This window comes from Diabrotica undecimpunctata, chromosome 5, assembly GCF_040954645.1.
Source record: "Diabrotica undecimpunctata isolate CICGRU chromosome 5, icDiaUnde3, whole genome shotgun sequence".
Lineage (NCBI taxonomy): Eukaryota > Metazoa > Arthropoda > Insecta > Coleoptera > Chrysomelidae > Diabrotica > Diabrotica undecimpunctata.
In genome coordinates, this window is record NC_092807.1 from 94,775,069 (window position 1) to 94,795,466 (window position 20,398).

The 20,398-nt window shown below is 36.2% G+C and overlaps 1 protein-coding gene across 1 annotated transcript; it reads right to left on the reverse strand.

Moving 5' to 3' along the window:
- Positions 1-5,895: 5,895 nt before the first annotated feature.
- On the reverse strand, positions 5,896-10,857 carry LOC140442371 (uncharacterized). Its single transcript, XM_072533446.1, has 2 exons — positions 10,406-10,857; positions 5,896-10,351 (listed from the first exon to the last, which is right to left on the reverse strand). The coding sequence occupies exons 1-2, from the start codon at positions 10,855-10,857 to the stop codon at positions 5,896-5,898; spliced, it is 4,908 nt and encodes a 1,635-aa protein (XP_072389547.1).
- Positions 10,858-20,398: the final 9,541 nt, after the last annotated feature.

Here is a 20,398-nt window from a genome sequence, read left to right on the forward strand (position 1 = left end):
GGTTTAAATGCTTAAACTGACGTACTAGTATAATATCGTAAACTTCACTGAGCCAAGTCAAGAAAGATTTTGCTATAGTAGAGGGGTATTGAGAATGGTTTTGTTCCTGCTGAAGATGGATCGTTTACTGGTGTGCTTTCAATATAATACGTTTGTTCCTTCGTTAAAATTTGTTTTCTTTGTTTTTCGGGTCGCCAGGCATGGAGGTTAAAAATCCTTACAGCCAAGAGAAATAATCAAATAAATAGCCTTTTTCGTGACCCTCCTTGATACAAGTATCTAACAACTGTTTTTGATAAATTTGGTGAGAATAATATAACATAAATATAATTTTTTACTTATAAACAATACATAAGCAATGTAACATCGCATAAAAAAGCATAAAAAATAATTTAAAGTGAGTGTGTGTAAAGTTATTTTTATTAATTTGTTGTTTATTTATGGCAAAATGGTTTCAAAAGTCGTTTTTATTTGGAAAATTAATAACTTTTCTAAAAATGTACAAAAAAATATAATTTCGCGTGATAGTAGGGACAACACCACGTATTCAGCTGCTATAAAAATTTCAAGAAATTTCACTTAACCGTTATTGCAAAATTGAAATTGTTTATCCCAGATATCACAAATTTATCTACAACGTTATTAGGCGAAAACTATAGGTCTACACAATTCTGAAAGCACCAAATTGAAGAGAGGGGCTTATTTTATCAAACCAAATCATTAAATGATTCAAAAATTTATGTTAAATATTGTAAAATAGGTTTACAAAAGTACTGTGATTTTAAGTTTAAAAAGATTTAAAATAACTCAGACGCATTTACCTTTTTTCAAATTTGTGAGATTAGGGTATGGCTGTTTAAACTTTCACAGTACCTAGTCAATCCATTTTTGCATATTTGTGAATTTGAATGTGCGTTTAGCGTAAGCACCCATTTTTTTCAAATTCAATTAAATTGTTGCTATTTGGAGTTTTCCTATACTTCGTAAAAGCTATTTTTCTTTGATAAGCAGTATTTTTACATGTTTCATTCCACCAATGCTTCGAACAGTCTTTACGATGCTTAGTCCGACGTGAATCTTTTCTTGGGATGAATTCGCAGCTTCATTAATCATAGAAATTAATTCATCATAATTTCGAGCTGATCTCTGTATTAAAGACTAGCTACATATATATTCTAGTTTGCTTTTTTAACTGACATGTATTGTGTTCTGTGTATTGAGAATTCTGTGAAGAAATTGAAGTTTGGAGGAGGTTAGAAGCTCAATACGGGTTGGGCTCAATAACATCGGTTATGCTGACGATACGGTCATTATCGCTGAAAGTGAGGCAGACGTTTAGACATTACTAAACACGATTTGTGATACTGGGGAAGAGTTTGGTTAAACAATAAACGTAAAGAAAGCAAAAACTATGGATATCAGTAAGAGACGCAAAGTCATTACAAGGATCCAGATAAAAAATGAAGATATTGAGCAAGTGGACAAAATGGCATACTTAGGAGTCTGGATAATGGAAGATCAGAATCCGAAATCAGAAATTCGCTCAAGAATAGAGCAATCAAGAGCAGCCTTTTGAAAATGAGGAAATTTCTGAGTAACCAAAGACTCAATCTGAAAATCCGATATCGGATGGTAAAATGTTATATCTACTCCATTCTTCTTTATGGTGTCGAAGCCTGGACTGTTAATGTTGACTTAATGAGAAAACTAAAAGGAGAATTTTGTAGCAGAATTTTGAAGATACCATGGACTGATCATATTACGAACGAAATGGTGTTGAATGGGAAGAGACAGAGAACTTTTGACCACCAGTCAAAGGCGAAAGATCGCATATTTGGGGCAAATACCTAGAAATGATAAGTACCAGTTGTTGCAGCTGATTAAGAAGGGTAAAATCGAAGGAAAAAGGGGTCCTGGTAGACGACAAATATCCTGGCTGAAAAACATTTGCGACTGGACTGGGTTAAACACACAGACGCTCTTAAGAAAACCAGAAGATAGAGACGAATTTGCAATGGTTATAGCGAACCTTCATTAGTGGAGACGGCACTAGAAGAAGAAGAAGAAGAAGAAGAAGAAGAAGAAGAGTTTCTAGGAATTAATTTGTTAGCATCGATAATTTACACTGGCTGATAGTTTCTTTGATTAATTTTTTGTTGGTAAAATTCCGGGCAATCTTTCAAATTACTAGTGAAATGATCTCCCATGCAATTAAAACATTTTAGGGTTATTTCTCCTTCCATACATTCTTTCGAGTTGTGATCTTTGTTATTTTTGTAGCATCTGGGTCGAGATTTACATTGATTTCCGAGATGTCCATAACGGATACAACTAAAACAAAGTAGTACTTTTTGTTTGTATGACTCTACCTCATTTATAACTTTATTGATAATAACATATTTAGGTAACATTTGTGTTTTAAAACTGACAACGCATGATTTTGTTGGCACAAACTCTATCGTTTCTCCTATTTTATTCTTACGATTTATTCTTTTAACATTAAAAACTTCGAACGGTAAATAATGTTCATAAGATTTAATTTTGATTTAAAAAAAATTATATAAAAAAATCAAATCCTAGAAATTAAAAGAAGGACACAATTGTCATGGGCTGCTATTGGTAAGTTGAGCTTAATTTTAAAAGACAGAAAAATCCCAATACACTTAAAACAAAAAACCTATGACACTTGTATACTACCAGTTGCAACTTATGGATTGGAAACTATGGCAATAACAAGAAAAATGGCAGAACAATTAAGAGTAACTCAACCGGCCATGGGGATGGCCATGTTAAATATACCGAAATTAACACCGAAATACGTCGAAGAACTAAAGTAGCCGACATCATGGAAAAAATACCGACATTGAAATGGCAATGGGTAGCACATGTAGCAAGACAAGACACCAACAGATGGTCGCATAAAGTGACATTCTGGAGACCTCGAGAAACAAAAAGAAGACCCAAAAAGAGATGGATAGATGATATAACAGCTGTAGCTGGAAAGCAGCGTATGAGAATTTCAAAAGATAGAAAAGCGTGGAAGCGATTGGAGAAAGCCTATGTCCAACAATGGATAAATGAAGGCTGAAGAAGAAGAAGAAGAAGAAGAAGAAGAAGAAGATTTAATTTTATTATTAATGTAATCTTCAGAAAATTCCATCGCAATTATTACACCCTGTTTTGACAACAGTAAATTTTGGAACATAAATATTTAAATTGTTATCAATGAATATTTTAGAGTTTTTGTTGCTGATAAGATCATTTTATTGCGAATTCTATTGCGACCTATTGAATCGATACTTAAAATCTTCTTGTCTAATTCTGGATAATTTGTTAAAATTATATCTCCAACAATTAGGCCATAATTAAATACCTGTTTCTTCCTTTCGGGTTGTGATTGGGATGGATTTCCGTCTTTCAAAAGATTAGACTGCTCGGTAATTAAATTAGGTGTACTTACATTTTGATTTTTGTATGTATTGAGTTTACCTGAATCAGTGACTTGCTTGCTCATATCTTGCAGATCGGGCAAATTAAACAAAAGATCTTCTGCAGGATTGGGGGGTTTACCCCCGATACGCACACTCATTGTGCATTTCTTTACACTATCACTGTCACTGTATATTTTTTACAGAAATAATTTAATGAGTTTTAATTCGTTTTTTTTTTTAATTTTAACACTTCTTGATGTCACCGGCCGAAATATATATACCTGGTTCGCTCGAGTGCCAATATAGAACTGTACCCTGCATTTCAGTACCTTGCAGGCTTTCGTAAGGGTTTTAGCACTATCGATCACTTGCAAACAATCCGGACAGTTATTGAAAAAACAATAGAGTACAACATACCACTACATCTGGCATTTGTCGATTATCACAAAGCATTCGACAGTATCGAGAAATGGGCTTTCTTAACAGCATTGGACGACGCCAGAGTAGATTCAAGATATGCTGCCCTCCTTAAGAATATATACGATGATGCTACTTTTCACGTAAAAATAGATGATGATCTGGAAACTATGAAAATAGACCTTGGCAAAGGTGAGACAGGGTGACACCATCTCACCCAAGTTATTTACTTTGGCATTAGAAAATGTCTTCAAAAAACTAAATTGGGTCGAAAAGGGATTAAAAATAGATGGAGTATATCTTAACCATTTGCGTTTCGCAGACGACATAGTACTAATAAGCACAGATATCCATGAACTAAAATCAATGCTACAAGATTTAAATCACAAATCGAATCAAATAGGATTAAAAATGAATCTTGACAAAACAAAGATATTAAGCAACAGCCTAGAAAACATCACGATGTATATATATATATATATATATATATATATATATATATATATATATATATATATATATATATATATATATATATATATATTTATATACATATACATATATATATATATATATATATATATATATATATATATATATATATATATATATATATATATATATCTAGGACATGCAATTAAAAACGAAAAGGAAAATCAAACCCTAGAAATTAAAAGAAGGACACAATTATCATGGGTTACTTCTGTAGGCGAAATGTCTGAAATAAGAATGTCTACCATTATTTTTGTGGTTATTTAATAACGCTTTTAACTGTATTGTAACTCTATTCAGATTGTCTTGTCTTATGGTGCTCTCATCAGTTGCCATTTACGTCTTGATCTTCGTTTCTTAATAATTTTTTTATAGTTTATTCGTCTTCCGGGTTTGGACCGTGTCATTTGTGAGTGACCCAAAAGTGGGTTCATCTCGACGTTTCGCTACAATTGTATGTAGCTTCTTCAGGAGAACAAAAAAGAAAAAGAAACAGAAGACAGGAAGATGGGTAGTTAGCAACGGTAACTCAGTTACTCAACGCAACCAGAGGCGAATACTAACTACCAAGATGGGCATTTGGTCACAGTAACTCAACTACTCAACGCAGCCAGAGGTGAAAACCAAATGCCAGGACAGGGATTCACGTCCAACAGCTCAGAACACTAACGCGTCGAGAGGCAGGGAGTGAATCCGACGATTACTCCGCTACCGCTCTATTTATAGTCGCGGTGACCTGTCGTGTCGGGACGTATCGGCACACTCCGTGGCGCGAACGTCAAGAAGCGCGCGCTGGCCAATCATGTGGCTGCATTGTGGTAGCGGGACCGGACGGCGGCTCTAGACTGGGATTCCAGATGGGAGACAAGTAGTATCCTTCCTCTCGATTGATATTATGTGGATTTTTTCGGATCTCTAGAGATTCGCGGATTTTCCTGGAATAAAAGAAGAGGCTGTTTGTTTTGTTCTTTTTCTTAGATATGATCTGATGATTTATCTATTCGTAATGTGAAAAATTCTTATAATAAAATTATACAAAATGAATTTCAAGGTCTGACTTTTTTTTTTCGCTTGACACACACAGAGATGATACAGATTAATTATTAGTTGCTATTGGCAACCTTGACATTTCCCCTTTTTAATAATTATGCAGCCACTATCTTGAACATGCCCCCCACCTTGAAAGGATCGCTTTCAATTTAACAGGTAAGCAAGTAAATGAGGAAATGCATTACATGCAATAAAAAATAAACAAATACATCTTCAATAATTATTATAAACTTTTAAGTTTAAAAATCAAACAAATGTTCTTTAACTAAGACGCATTAACAGTTCTAAAACTTAAGACGTGATTGCACCTTCACTTTGATCACTAGGAACCGGAAGTGGACAAATGTTTGTAACAGCTCGCTTTATAAGTCCTTTTGAAGTTCTTATGGTAACCACTCGTGTAACTCCATCAGCGCCGGGATGCAAAACTTCTACGCGCCCAAGACACCAGTTTAAAGGAGGTAAATTTCTTTCTTTGATGAGGACGAGTGTGTCAGTCTGAATTTTAGATTGGTTGACTTTCCATTTCTTCCGTTCTTGCGGAGATGTATTCCAGAGACCAACGTTTCCAAAAATGATGGCGAAGTTGCTGCAACTGCTGGAATCTAGACAAACTGGTAATGGATGAGTTTGATAGATTTATTTCTGGAACGGAATCCATGGGTCTTCCAATGAGGAAGTGAGCTGGTGTCAAAGGCAAAAGATCAGAAGGGTTAGAAGACAAGGCACTCAAAGGACGAGAATTTAATACTCCTTCAATCTGAGTTAGTAATGTAACAAATCTTTCATAATCTAATTTCGTATCTGTCATAACTCGTTTGAGGTTAGCCTTCACCGATTTGACTCCAGCCTCCCAGAGACCGCCAAAATGAGGAGAATGAGCCGGTATGAACTTCCAATTTATATCAGATTTAGCACACATATCAGGGAATTTATTACCATTGGTTTTCAAAAATTTACCCAATTCCAACAAAGAATTGTTGGCACCCACAAATGTGGTTCCGTTATCACTCATCATCTGACATGGTTTGCCCCTTCTAGCTATAAATCGTTTTATTGCCGCCATAAAGGCTTCGGTGGAAAGATCCGTTACCACCTCTAAATGAATGGCCTTTGTCGATAGGCAAACAAATAAACTAATATAACCTTTATATGAAGAAGCACCCCTATGACGACTAGTTCTGAGGGCAAATTGACCAGCATAATCAACTCCTGTAACAGCAAATGAAAATGAGGGGGTGACTCTTGATTGGGGAAGATCTCCCATGATGGGATTAACTTGATCGGGATTGAAGCGAAAGCAACGCAAGCATTCGCGAACCGTTCTCCTAGCCAATGATTTTCCATGTAAAGGCCAATATTTCTCACGCACGTGAGCTAGGAGATGTTGAGGTCCTGCATGGCACAGCTTGAAATGCTCTTGACGGAAAAATAGAATAGTAAACTTATGATTAGATTGAATTAGAATAGGATGTTTCTTTTGATAAGAAAAGTTTGAATTACTTAATCTACCACCGACCCTGAGTAATCCTTCTGGATCTAAAAAGGGATTAAGTGATAAGATTCTGCTTTTAGAAGAAACTGCATTACCTCTTCTTAAGCACTGAATCTCAGATGGGAAACCTTCAGGTTGTACCAACTTAACTAGAGTAAGGGTAGAATTGTTAATCTCCTGTGTGGTTAAATGCCCCAAAACACGAGTGGCCTTGTTCTTTCGTTGAGAATTGTAGTAGAAACGCAAAGAGTAAGCCACTAACCTTACCAAGGTTGAAAAACTCGAATATTTTTCAAAATCAAATAATGGAGTAGACGAAACTATCATAAATTGGTTGCTAATAGTTTTAAACTCTGGAAGTTTTTCTTTATCAAAAGATACTTGAACTGGCCAAGTTTCAGGAAAATCTAGCAAGAATGATGGGCCGTGCCACCAAAATGAACAAGAGCTTAGAACATGAGGTTCAATTCCTCGAGAGAGTAAATCAGCAGGGTTACAATCCGTAGGTACATGTCTCCAATTTTCGGGATCTGTGTTGGACTGAATTTCTGAAACACGATTACCAACGAAAGTTTTTAGTACATGTGACGAAGTTTTTATCCAGCCCAAGGTAATGGTTGAGTCAGACCACAGAAAAATCTTATTGAACTGAATATTCAAAGAAGTAATAACCATTTTAGAAAGACGTGATAAGATCAAAGCTCCGCTAAGTTCCAGGCGAGGTATGCTCAGCTTCTTTACAGGTGCTACTTTGCTTTTAGCACAAAGTAAATTTATAAAAATGTTACCCTTTTTATCAACACTGCGAATATATATGGCTGCGCCATAAGCAACTTCGCTTGCATCACAGAATCCGTGCATTTCAATAAGAACAGAATTAGGGAGAACTACATTTCTTTGAATTTGCAATTTATTCAACTCATGCAACTGATCTCTGAAAGATAACCACTCAGACTGAATATGCAATGGCACTCCTTCATCCCAGTCTAACTTCTCTAACCAAAGGAGTTGCATAAGGATTTTGACTTTAATGATTGATGGACTTAAGAGACCTAAAGGGTCGAATATTTGAGCAATACCAGAAAGTATTGATCTTTTAGTGATAATTTTGGGAGTAACATTTGAATCAATAGAATAGGACAATGAATCTAAACTAGGGCACGATTGTAACCCAAGTGTCTTTGTGTTTTCATTGGCACCAAAAAGGAAGGGAGTGTCTAATGAAATAGATTCCTGGATGGACTTAAGAAATGAAGAATTGTTTGACGTCCACTTTCTAAGTGGAAAGCAACCTTTTGAAAGAATTTCAGAGACTTGTTTACAATTAAGGATTAAGTCCTCTAACGAATCAGAACCAGTTAACAAGTCGTCAACATAGAAGTCTTCAGCTATGATTTTAGAAGCTTGAGAGAATGTATCAGAATGCTCTAATGATAGCTGATAGAGACATCTAGTGGCTAGATAACTACTTGACGTAGAGCCATAAGTAACTGTATTTAATTCATATGAATGAAGAGGATCTTTCGGATGATTTCTCCATAAGATTCTTTGGAGACACCGTTGAGTATCATCAATAAGAATTTGGCGGTACATTTTGGCAATGTCCGCAGATGCAACAAATGGATACCTTCTAAATCTCAACAGGATAGATATTAAATCATTCTGCATGACGGGACCTACCATCTGAAGATCGTTGAGCGAATGACCAGATGATGACGGACAGGAACCATCGAACACTACTCTGAGTTTTGTAGTGAGACTGTCCTGCTTCATCACCCCGTGATGAGGAAAGTAATAACTATGTACTGGCAAAGTACAATCAGTAACTCTTGACATGTGGCCTAAAGACAAGTATTCCTCCATAAATGCAACATACTGCTCCTTCATGATAGGATCATTAAGAAGCCTTTTTTCTAAGCTATAGAACCTTCTTTGAGCTATTGATCTGGATTCTCCCAAAGAGTCAACCTGTGACTTAAAAGGAATGGACACAATGAACCGACCATCCAAATTTCTCCTAAAGGTTGATTTGAAGTGCTCCTCGCACAATAACTCTTCTGGAGACTGAAGTTTAGTACCTGAGCACTCCTCAATCTCCCAAAACCTAGAAAGGTCGTCAGTTTCGATATTGTGTGATAATCCACATATGGTAGATTGCTGACTATTCACCCTGGTATTTATTAAAGGACCAGAAATGATCCACCCTAATCTAGTTTTCTGAAGTATGGGTTTTTCAGGACCTAACTTGACCTGACCCACACATAGCAGGTCCCAAAAAATACTAGCACTGATCAGAATATTTACTTCCGAAGGAGTATGAAAATTTGGGTCTGATAAACGAATATTTGCAGGTATGGGCAACGAAGATGCATCAATTTGACAAACTGGAAGTTGTCCACATATTTGTGGAATGATTAAACACTCTAGGGGGAAAGAATATATAGATTGTAAAGAGTTAATAACAATATTACATTTGTGATTTATTTTAGAAGAAACATGAGCGATACCCACTACAGAAATGTTAACCTGCTCCCTTGAAATACCCAGCAAATCAACTAAACTTGATGTGATAAAATTAGATTGAGCTCCACTATCTAAAAGAGCTCTACAATTATGAGCAACCCCTAAATGGTCACGAACTTGGACAACAACCGTTGATAGAAGGATTTGTTGATTTTGAGAAGTATTAGAAAGTGTCTGAGGGCTACTCTGAGAAGCAACTACTTGATCATTAAACTGAGACAATGGATTTAGTGGATTTTCAATAAATTCATGGAGAAGAGTATGATGTTTCTGGTTACATTTCTTACAGTCGCCATATTTGCACGTAGCTTGTTGATGTCCAGAATGCAGACAATTCAAGCATAATTTAAATCTACGTACTTTATTGATACGGGCAGGAATGTCTAATGAATGAAATTGACTACAGTGAACCAGTTTGTGTTGCTGGTTGCATAAAGGACAAGAAAGAAAAGAAGATTTTGTACTTACAAGAGCCTTAGTACTGTTGTGTCTGAATTTGACATGATTATTGACAGAAGTCCCTTGAATATTGGGTTTATTTAGATTATATCTTTCTAGAGTATCTGCCTTCGTTTTTAGGAAATATATGAGGTCCGAAACTTGACTGACTTTACCATTGTTGGCCTTCTCCCATTCTTTCACAGATTCAGAATCTAATTTTTCCAAAAGAATATATTTGAGAAGGGCATCCCAATGTTCGACTGGTTGTTTTAATGCCTCCAAAGCTCTAAGATTGCTACAAAATTTATCAATTAAATTTCTGATTGAAAATGAACCTTCTTTATTGATTGCCTTTAAATTGAAGATGGCTTTAATATGGTTATGCAACAACAATTCCTTGTTGGAATATCTCTCAACCAAAAGATTCCATGTAACAGTAAAATTAGAAGCAGAGAGAGGTATAGAAGCAATGACTCTCTCAGCAGAACCTGTTATGCATGCTCTTAAATAATGTAATTTTTGTATTTCAGATATACTATTATTTTTTATAACTAACGAATCAAATAAGTCATGAAAATCTAACCATTCTTCTATGTTGCCACTGAATTTTGGCAATTCAATAGAAGGAAGTTTTATATTGGAGGTTGTATATGTATGATTGGATGCAAAATGTTCACTAGTAGGACTAGATGTACTGGAGGCACTAGCTGAGGTTGTTGTCAACAGTTGTTTTGCCTTAATTATAACTGAATAAAATGATGTTTCGAACGTTTCTCTGTAATTTATTTCTTCCTCAGTTATTGCGTCCAGTAAACTTTCTATTTTTAATTGGGTTTCTTGATATTGAGTATGAATACTATTCGCGTTTTCGATGCGCAATTCAATTTCAGCGCGAGTTGGCTCATTCATCTCACCGTGGGTTGAGTCCCTATCAATGAATTTAATAAATGAGGTTAATCGCGCTTTAAGAGATGCTCTTATCTTTTTTAACGTAGGCAAATCCCCCATTTTAATTCAAATTTAAATGTTTTAACTATTATGTGTCAAAGTAAACTAACAATGAACAATAAATTTCAAGATTGAAGAAGTCTAAGTTAGGAAATTGAAATGAAAGGCAGATAAGTAAGGAACAAAAGCTCACTTCCCTGATTTTTGATGATTCGATGTCCCGTCCAGTGAAATCGTCAGTATGTGTTCAATCGGATTGTATACTTGACTTGAAGACTGGGGCAAAGGAACACTCGATGTATTTCTGCGACTGTCTCGTTCAACGTTGTCGGCAAACGTGTTTCTTGTAGGTTGTATGGCGTGGAATAGCACAAATATCCGAAGCTCTAAGGACCAATGATTGTTTTGTTCTTTTTCTTAGATATGATCTGATGATTTATCTATTCGTAATGTGAAAAATTCCTATAATAAAATTATACAAAATGAATTTCAAGGTCTGACTTTTTTTTTTTCGCTTGACACACACAGAGATGATACAGATTAATTATTAGTTGCTATTGGCAACCTTGACATTTCCCCTTTTTAATAATTATGCAGCCACTATCTTGAACAGGGGCTCTTAGAAATAATATGGGTTTTTTCGAACAATATGGAAAATTCCATATTGTTCTATTCTGTCTACAATTGTAGCGAAACGTCGAGATGAACCCACTTTTGGGTCACTCACAAATGACACGCTCCAAACCCGGAATTCTGACTCTGGCCGTGGAAGCCTACGATTTCATTTAATAATTTTTTGTTTGACTTTATTGGATAGTTCATGAGGAGGGAAGTTTATTTCCTTTATCGTCTTGATTTCCATGCAGCTTCTTGTATGGATTGGTTAAGGTATTCTGTAGCATTGTCAATGTCCAGGTTTGTCTTTAGTGAGATATTTAATTCTAATTTATTAGATAGTAATTCTACGAGTTGTTCCCAGTTTCTGGATTTGTTAGTTAATGTAGCAGTTGGTATTCTGTAAAAGATCTCTGAATTTACTTCTATTAAAACCGGAGAATGATCAGAAAACACATCATAAGAAGAAGAACCCTTTAAGTGGTTGTTTGGTAAACCTATGGTGACACCAAAATCTATCAGATCTGGTATTTTATTTCTATCGGTAGGTCAGTATTAGTTCACCCGTGGATATGTTTTTAAGACTGTTATTTTGCACATACATGTAAAGTTGTCTTACTTAAAAAAAAATGATTTTAGATTCCCAGTGTATACGTTCAGCGCTGTAGTCTGTTGTGGTGCAAAGAGTCTGTTTCCAAGAGATCTGAAAAATTGTGTTAATTGTTGTTTGTTTATACTATATCGTGATATATGGCTGTTATTCTTAATGCCCTTCCCAATCTTCAATGGATATGCTGTGGGCTTGTAAAAAGTCTTTAGTGGTTTTGCTATGCACGTGATGCTTAATTGAATTCTTGATTATGACTGCAAATCCGCCGTCTGCCATTTCGTCTGGATGATTACTGCTGTAGTACTGCTGAAATAACTGCGGCTAATAAAGTGGGTTTCAGATATCAGCATTACGTCAATGTTGATGTCTATGTCATCATCATTATGGCACTTGGCTCTTGGGCACGATTGGTTAGCCCGTTGGCACTGAGAAACTGGGTCATTTGGACTGTATAGCAATCACTATACTTAAAAGGTTTAACATAGTACTCATTTTTCTAATGAGTCCTGTCATCATTTGTTTCAGTTCGAAAATATCGCCTTTCTATCGCCAGATTTATTATTGGTAGAGTTAACTTGCTTTGGACGCGTGTACCGGATATTTTTTCTGTTGTAATTCTTTGTATATTGAATAGTCCCTGTAGTTGGCTAGATGATTGCCTTCGCATAGTATGCATTTCATATTATTTGACCTTTCTTTTCTTGTCTGTCACGTGGTCTCCGGTGCACTTGACGCAGCGTGGCGCGTGATTGCAATATTTCTTTATATGTCCTTATCTTGGGCACCTAGTGCATTGTGTTATGTCTCTTCTATGTCGTGGTGTTTCAAATTTTATCTTGAATGAAGTAGAAGCTCTGAATTATATATGGTTTTATTGTTTGGTGTTGGTTTATAATCAACATAAAAGATGTGCAGTGGATTTTTATTTCTGTAGTGTTTGATATTCTAAACGTTCTCTACACAAAGTCCATGTTTTTCTATATATTCTTTTATGTTTTTTGCGTTGAATGTTGACTGACTGGTACATATTTTTCAGTACTACTCGAAAGCTACGTTCTGTTTTCAGCGTATATGTATAAAATTGTGTTTTCTTGTCTGTTAGGGCTTTAGTTATTATCCTATAAGTTTCAGATGCTTCTAGTTGGACTTTGACTTGGTTTAAGCTAAGAACTTTTATTTAGTAGCTATCTTTGATGATTTCGTCCAGCAATTCTATCAAAAGAGCGACATTCTTAACTCCACTAACAAAAGATAACTTCATATATAAAAGCTGCTTTAATGTTTCCGTAACTAGTGTTTTATTTTCTGTTTAATAAAAATTTACTTTGGATTTACATTCTCTACTTGCGCAATTGACCTTTTCATCCAAAATATCAGATCTTGAAATATTAACGACTACCAAAAACATAATCAAGCTGTGTTTTTAATTATAAGCAAGTAATATATCACAATATATAAATTTAAATAAATTTTTGTTTATATTTTATACACGTAAACAAAAAAACGGTCATAAAATTTTATGAAGTGTGTCCGGAAATATTAAGTAATAAAAAAGTGTAGACGAAATTATTTTTGTATTTTAAACTAATTTAAAGAGCAGTGAAGCAAATAAGAATATATTTTCTACGTGCCTATTATTTCAAAATCTCTGAGATATTTGTCCCAGCTTAGCTTTGCTTTGATAATATTGCTCAATGTGACTCCAGCTTTATGTAAAAGTTGAACTCTCTTAAGCTCTAGAATATCTCATACAGCAATCCAGGAGCGATAGACTGAGAACTCATTTAAGAGAAATTAAGTCATACCTTCTTGAATTATTCCCCTTATCGAGGCAGGTTTGAACATATTATAGAGATCTCTGTAGATCGCTTATCCAGAGCCCTATCCTCAGCAAATAAGGCTAGTTGCCGTCTTGTACAGAGGACTGTTGGCTCTGCTATTCCCTGGTGGACAGCTCATGTAAAAAGACAACTGAAGCTGTCAGTCATCTAAATGGGTAAGCAAACATGTGCTTTATCAAATACAAACCGTACTCTAGACCACCCATTTAATTTCAAATCTCTTTTGTGCTGATAACCTCTACAAACACTAGAGTTTATAATAACATGGTCACAATACTACTTGGTGAGCTGCTGGTTCTAGGTGTTCTCTGTTCCTTTAAAGGGAAGATATCTTATGAGCGGCCTTTGTTGATCACTTATAGGTTTTCTTTTTGTATTTAACACACCAACTTCTAGACTTATTTCACTAGTTTCAGATATAGGTATTGGTCTTGTTTCTGCGATATATGTTACAAGTCAAATTACAGACATATATTCTTGCCTTTTTTTCGTTTTTAACTGTATTTTGCCCCATATTGTGTTGTTATGTTGTTTTATCATTTGTTTTTATATATTAACGTGTTATATCATATGCTTTTCATTATCAAGTTTGCAGCTTACTGGTTCCGTTAATATACCTACGCTTTTCATTTTAGGTGACGAAAATTTCATATTAATTTTTTTATAAATTAGTACTTTGTCTCTTTATATATTATTATAAATAAAATAATTTGGTATTAAACTGTGTAGCATTGGTTGTAAATCATCTTCATTCTTTGATGTCAGAAGCTTAAAGAGGATGAGGTCGGAAGTCCGAAGCCTATTTAACAAAGCCGAAAGTAACCAAGACTGGGATGCCTAGGTATAAGCTAACGCTATACAATAAAGAAATTAAAAGCTAAAAGGAATTTGTGGAGAGAGTTTTGCGAGGAGGTTACAGATATCCCGGCATGTTATCGAATCCATAAAGTCCTGGCAAAGGATGGTGCTACAACTAAATAAGTAGGTTTCTTAAAGAACGCTAACGACAAATTTACAGATACCAAACAGGAAAGTTTTAGAGAACTTAGAAACACGCACTTTCCGAGCTCAACAATTCTGGATGATGCAGATAGGTAAACCAACTTAGACCAAAGGCTGACTAAGCTAAGGTCTACAGATTGGAAAATAGCCACAAAAATCACAAGACCAAATAGAATTAGATGGGCTATAAATAAGTTTCGGCCATACAAGTCTCCAGGGACAGATGGCATATATCCAATACTGTTGCATATGGGATTAGAGGTATTAATACCACACCTATGCAAGCTCCTCAAAGCCAGTTTAGCATGGGGGGTAGTACCGGAAATATGGCAGAACGTTAAAGGCATATACTTGTCTAAGGTAGGTAAAGTGTCAGACCCAACTACAAAGTCATATAGACCGATAAGCTTTTCCATTCAAAAAGCTGGAAAAGCTTCTTGATAGGTACATCAAATACGAAGTGCTAAAAGATAATTCTCTAATCAATCGTCAATATGCATACCAACCTGGTATATCTACGGATTCTGCGTTGGATGATTTAAATAGGCGTATCTCAAAGTCAATGGAAGACAAAAATATAGCAATGGCCGCTTTTTTAGATATAGAAGGGGCATTTTATATTGTTACTACCAACTCTTTAATATTATTATTCTATTATGATATGATATCCTATTCTCCAGGGCATCCCTGGAGAATAGGACAGTAATGTCCACTCTGGGTAAAGCAACCATTAAAGCAAAAGTAGGTGGAGGCTGTCCACAAGTAGGAGTTCTTTCCTATCTACTTTGGGCGACTTTGGTAGATGATCTCCTCAGAAATCTGTCCACAGAAGGCTTTTATTGTCTAGGATATGCTGATGACATAGCAATCGTTGTCAGGGGAAGGTTTACCCAGGTGGTGCCTGAGAGAATGGAAGCAGCCCTAAATATAGTTGACGACTGGTGTAAACAAGAGAGACTGATAGTTAATGCTCAGAAAACAAAAATCGTTAACTTCACCAAAAAGTAGCACTTCAAGGCCTAAAACCACCGGTGCTGGGGGAACAGAGATTTTATTTGCCAAAGAAACATAATACCTTTGTGTATATTTTGATCATAGGCTTACATTGAATAGTCACATTCTGAAAACCAACAGAAAGCTGCTATGTCCCTGGGCAGATGTAGAAAAATGTGCGGTAATAATTGGGGACTTAACCCCAAAATTACTCTAAGGTTATACACAAGGGTTATTAGACCAATGGTAACCTATGGCTCGGTGACGTGGTGGACAAAGTGGGAACAATACGGCTGCTAGATTATACACAAAGGCTAGCATGCCTGTGTATTACGGGTGCCATAAAAACAACTCCTACTGTTGCGTTGGAAGTCCTGCTGAATCTACCACCCATTTCATATCTTTATACAGGGCGAAGTTAGATTAATCCATAGTTAGCGACATATAAGTGTGCATAATAGCCGATATTGTGTTGGAGCAACCTATCGATGCAACAGCTACGAGATATACTTTTGACAATAAGTTCACAATTAAGATACCAGGCAGAGAAGGCTGTAATAAAGGTGTATCCATACAAGCTGCTGCTACCTGTTACACGATAGCTCAAAAACATGGGAGGGTGTGGGAGCCGGTATGGTAGGGACAAATCAAGGGATACATTTCCCGGTAAGTCTATCTAAGGATGTGGCAGTTTTCCAGGCGGAAATAACGGCAATCCATCACTGCGTGGAAGAAATAGTAAGGCAGCAAAGAACGTTCCGTTTAGTTGACATTTTCACAGATAGTCAGGCAGCGCTTAAGGCACTTAATTCTGTAGAGGTCAATTCTAAGCTAGTATGGTATTACGTGTAGCCTGGGTACCGGGGCAAAAGGGTCATAAGGGCAATGAAAAAGCAGATAAAATGGCCAAACAAGGCTCATCAATGCTACAGTAGAGACAATGCTCAACAAGAACGGCTACAAGGAAGTGGGTAGCTCACAAATCTCTGGAATGGTAGAGGAATTCACCAGCACAAAGACAGGCAAAACAGTTCATTACAGAACATTCGCCAAAATTTACGGCAGACCTAATAAGCAAAGAAATAAAAACAGTCAAAGCCATAGTAGGTCTTCTAACAGGGCACTGTAAGCAGAATAGCTACTTAAAGCTGATGGGATTATCAGATGATGACCTGTGCAGATTCTGTCACCTCGAAGAAGAAATAGCAGAGCACATTCTATGTCAGTGTGACAGTCCGACAAATGTGCGGTTCTTTGCATTAGGAGAAGAAAATCCACCCGCAAATAGCTACATAGAATTTACAGTCTCGAAGCTATTATACTTTTTAAAAAGGGTCAAGCTAGAGAATGTTATCTAGGAATAGAGGACCACAATAGATCTGCAAAGGTCGCAGTGGAATAGGCCAAAAGGACACCTCTCTAAATCTACTTTACTAGGAAACCGAGAGATTCAGGTAGACAGAGGAAGAAAGGTTCACAAACTTTCTTCTTGGCCTACCAACGCAGGTGCTCAACAGCAGCAGGCTTGCAATAATAACTTGAGAAGAAAATGTAGTAAAATACACTACCGAGCATAAAATTAAGGTCACCCCGTAATTTAAATTTATTTTAAAAATTATTATTATTTTTTAACTACTTTCGATTATAACATAGTTTACTAATGGATTGCTTGAAGAAAAATGGTGTTTTTGCTGTTTCGATAAGTGTTTGAGGTAAACTTACCCCAATTCCTAAAAACCATTATCAGCATATTTTTTGTTTTTGTCGTTTTAACTTCAAACGTAAATTGCTTGTATAGTGTTGTTATTACCAGTATATTGCAATGAGCATAAGTTTTGTTGTAGCGCTAAGAATTATGGCAAAGTTAGCAGATGGCCACCGTCAGCGCGAAACTGCTAGAAACATTGGTGTAAGTTTCTCGAATGTGTAACGAGTATGGCGGTGGTACGAAGAAATCGGTCTGCTTACTCGAAGGCCTAGTTTAGATCGAGGTAGAATTACAACTGCTAGAGATGGCCGCGCCTTGTCATGGCAGTTTCCCTTCGAAATCATCTGCAAGAAGTGAGAAATGTAAAGGCAAGTAAATGGACAGTTAAAGGCTACGGTTATTATGCATGCGAATTCGTACGAAATTTTGTTCTTACGTGTTCTGACGAACTCGTCGTCAGAGCAAGGTGGTTACACTGTGGACGCATTTTGATCGTCAGTACGTTTCTGCCACCCAGCGAAAATTGACGAACTCGATGATCTATATTTTTTGGATAATCCTTTATTAAAGTTATTAATTTTAAATAGTGGAAAATCGGAGCACGTGAGCCAGTTGTTTAGCGGTAGAGACGACAAAGGAGAGTTTCGTATGTTGTTTCGAGAGATATGGGACCAACCAGAGAAGTTTTTCGAGTACTTCAGGATGACACCTGAAACTTTCGACTACATACTAAAGGGGATTGAAAAAAGGATCGAAAAGTTCTCCAATTTTCGCGAATGTATTTCGCCAAAACACAGACTGGCTGTAACATTAAGGTAAGAAAAAGATGAACTACACTGTATACTATATATTTAGTTCTTTACTTCAATAACAATTTGAAATATTCAATAATAAAATAAAATACAGAAAGTTAAATTAAACGCAGCAAAATTGAACGAACAAATAGCGCTTAGTTTTTAATAATGTTTGTCGTCCGGTGTTACATTAGAAAAGTACGAAGCAAGGTCATCTTGTTGACTATCACTCGTCGATGAATAAGTGGAAAATGTATGAGTTGGATGGTGAATTGGTTGTGGTGTATATTTACCTCCAAATCTTTCCTCCTCTTCGCAAAAAACTTGTTGGAGTTTAGTCCTCACGTACAGTTTTCTGTCATCTGGCACTTTCCTCAAATAAGGTAGTAGGCTCATCAGAAAATGATAGTCCGGATCGTCGTTTCGTGGAGATGAATTTCTTTCCTTGATCATTCGAAGTTTCTCTTCTTCAAAATCCATCAATTTTCTGACGATAGTGGCATTATTTATCTTCGCTACTTTTTTCTTGGGTGCAGAAAATGCTTGTGGTGGCGTTGTTTCATCCACTGTGTTATGAGGTGATACGAGAGTTTTTGTATGTGAATCTGGTTCGTCTTCAGAGGGATCAGGGGGAAAACTAAAAGGTGAATTATTATGGGTGTCTTCTTCACTATCAGATGTTGGCTGGGTGGCTCTCGGGACATTACCCTGCAGTTGTCTTTTTTGAAATTGGTCCTTTAAAAACTCCATGCTTCTAAAATAGGCCTACTTAGACTCTTTGATGATTCCTCCTTCGTCTCCGCTTCGTTTTTCAGGATACTTGCTCAATTCCTTGCGAAACGTGTCCCTCAAACCCCGCCACTTAGTTTTGGCTGTTTCACCTGAAATTATTGAAATGAGAACCAATTAATCTTGTTTTCATTTGTAACCTACTATTATTTTAGTGTATTGAATTATTGTTTTGTTAAATAATGTTGATTTAGTGTGTAGTAGATTTGTTTCTTATTTCAGATTTCTGTCTACTGGGATGTCTTTTCGAGCACTTAGCTTCTCATACAGAATTTCCCACTGCGGTATTCGAAGCATAGTTTACGACACATGTCAAGCTATATGGGAGTGCTTCTGCGGTACACATATGTCGTTGCCAACTACAGAGGAATGGAAAAACATCGCGAGTGACTTCTACAACAAATGGAATTTTCCCAACTGCATTGGTTGCATAGATGGCAAACATATTCGCATGAAATGCCCAAAAAAAACTGGGTCGACATATATTAACTACAAGGGCTATTTTTCAATTGTACTGCAAGGAGTAGCCGATGCAAAGTACAAGTTCATTGCTGTTGAAGTTGGGGGATACGGTAGGCAAAGTGACGGGGGAACATTTTCAGATTCAAATATTTATCAACAGTTGGAAGCAAGAACTCTAAACATACCAGAGAATGAAAATATTCCGTCAACTAACATTCCAGCACCCTATGTTCTATTGGCTGATAATGCTTATCCTCTGAAAACCTATTTATTGAAGCCGTATTCAAGACTTGGTATTGAAGAACGGATTTTTAACTATAGACTATCAAGAGCTAGATGGTGTGTGGAATGTGCCTTTGGTATTCTGGTATCCAAGTGGAGGTGTTTAAAAACCGAACTGCAAATCGATCCAGATAAAGTAGACATCGTAGTTAAATGCGTTTGTCTTTTGCATAACATAATCGTTGATAAGGAAGGACTGAGTTCCCTTGATATTCCTGCGATGGGACTTGAACCCAAAAACAATGCTCCAGTTTCACGGAGATATAATAACTACGGAAGAAGCGCAAATGATGCTAGAGAAACTTTGAAAACTTATTTTGTTAGCCCAGCAGGTGAGGTTCCGTATCAATATGACCTAGTATAAAAATCTCCAGCTCTATAAGATTTGTTATTGATGGGTGAAATGTTAACATTATAACTCTACTTGCTTAGGTAATTTACTTGCTTTATGATTATGTGTAAATTAATATATTCGTAACTAATGTATGTATAAACACAAACAAAT

Bases quoted from the DNA above. Each gene is read 5' to 3' on its own strand.
- LOC140442371 (XM_072533446.1), bottom strand. From the start codon at position 10,857: ATGGGGGATTTGCCTACGTTAAAAAAGATAAGAGCATCTCTTAAAGCG. The intron at 10,352-10,405 runs GTTAGTTATAAA...ACATTATTTAAG, and splicing joins TTTCATGACTTATTTGATTC to AGCATGCATAACAGGTTCTG.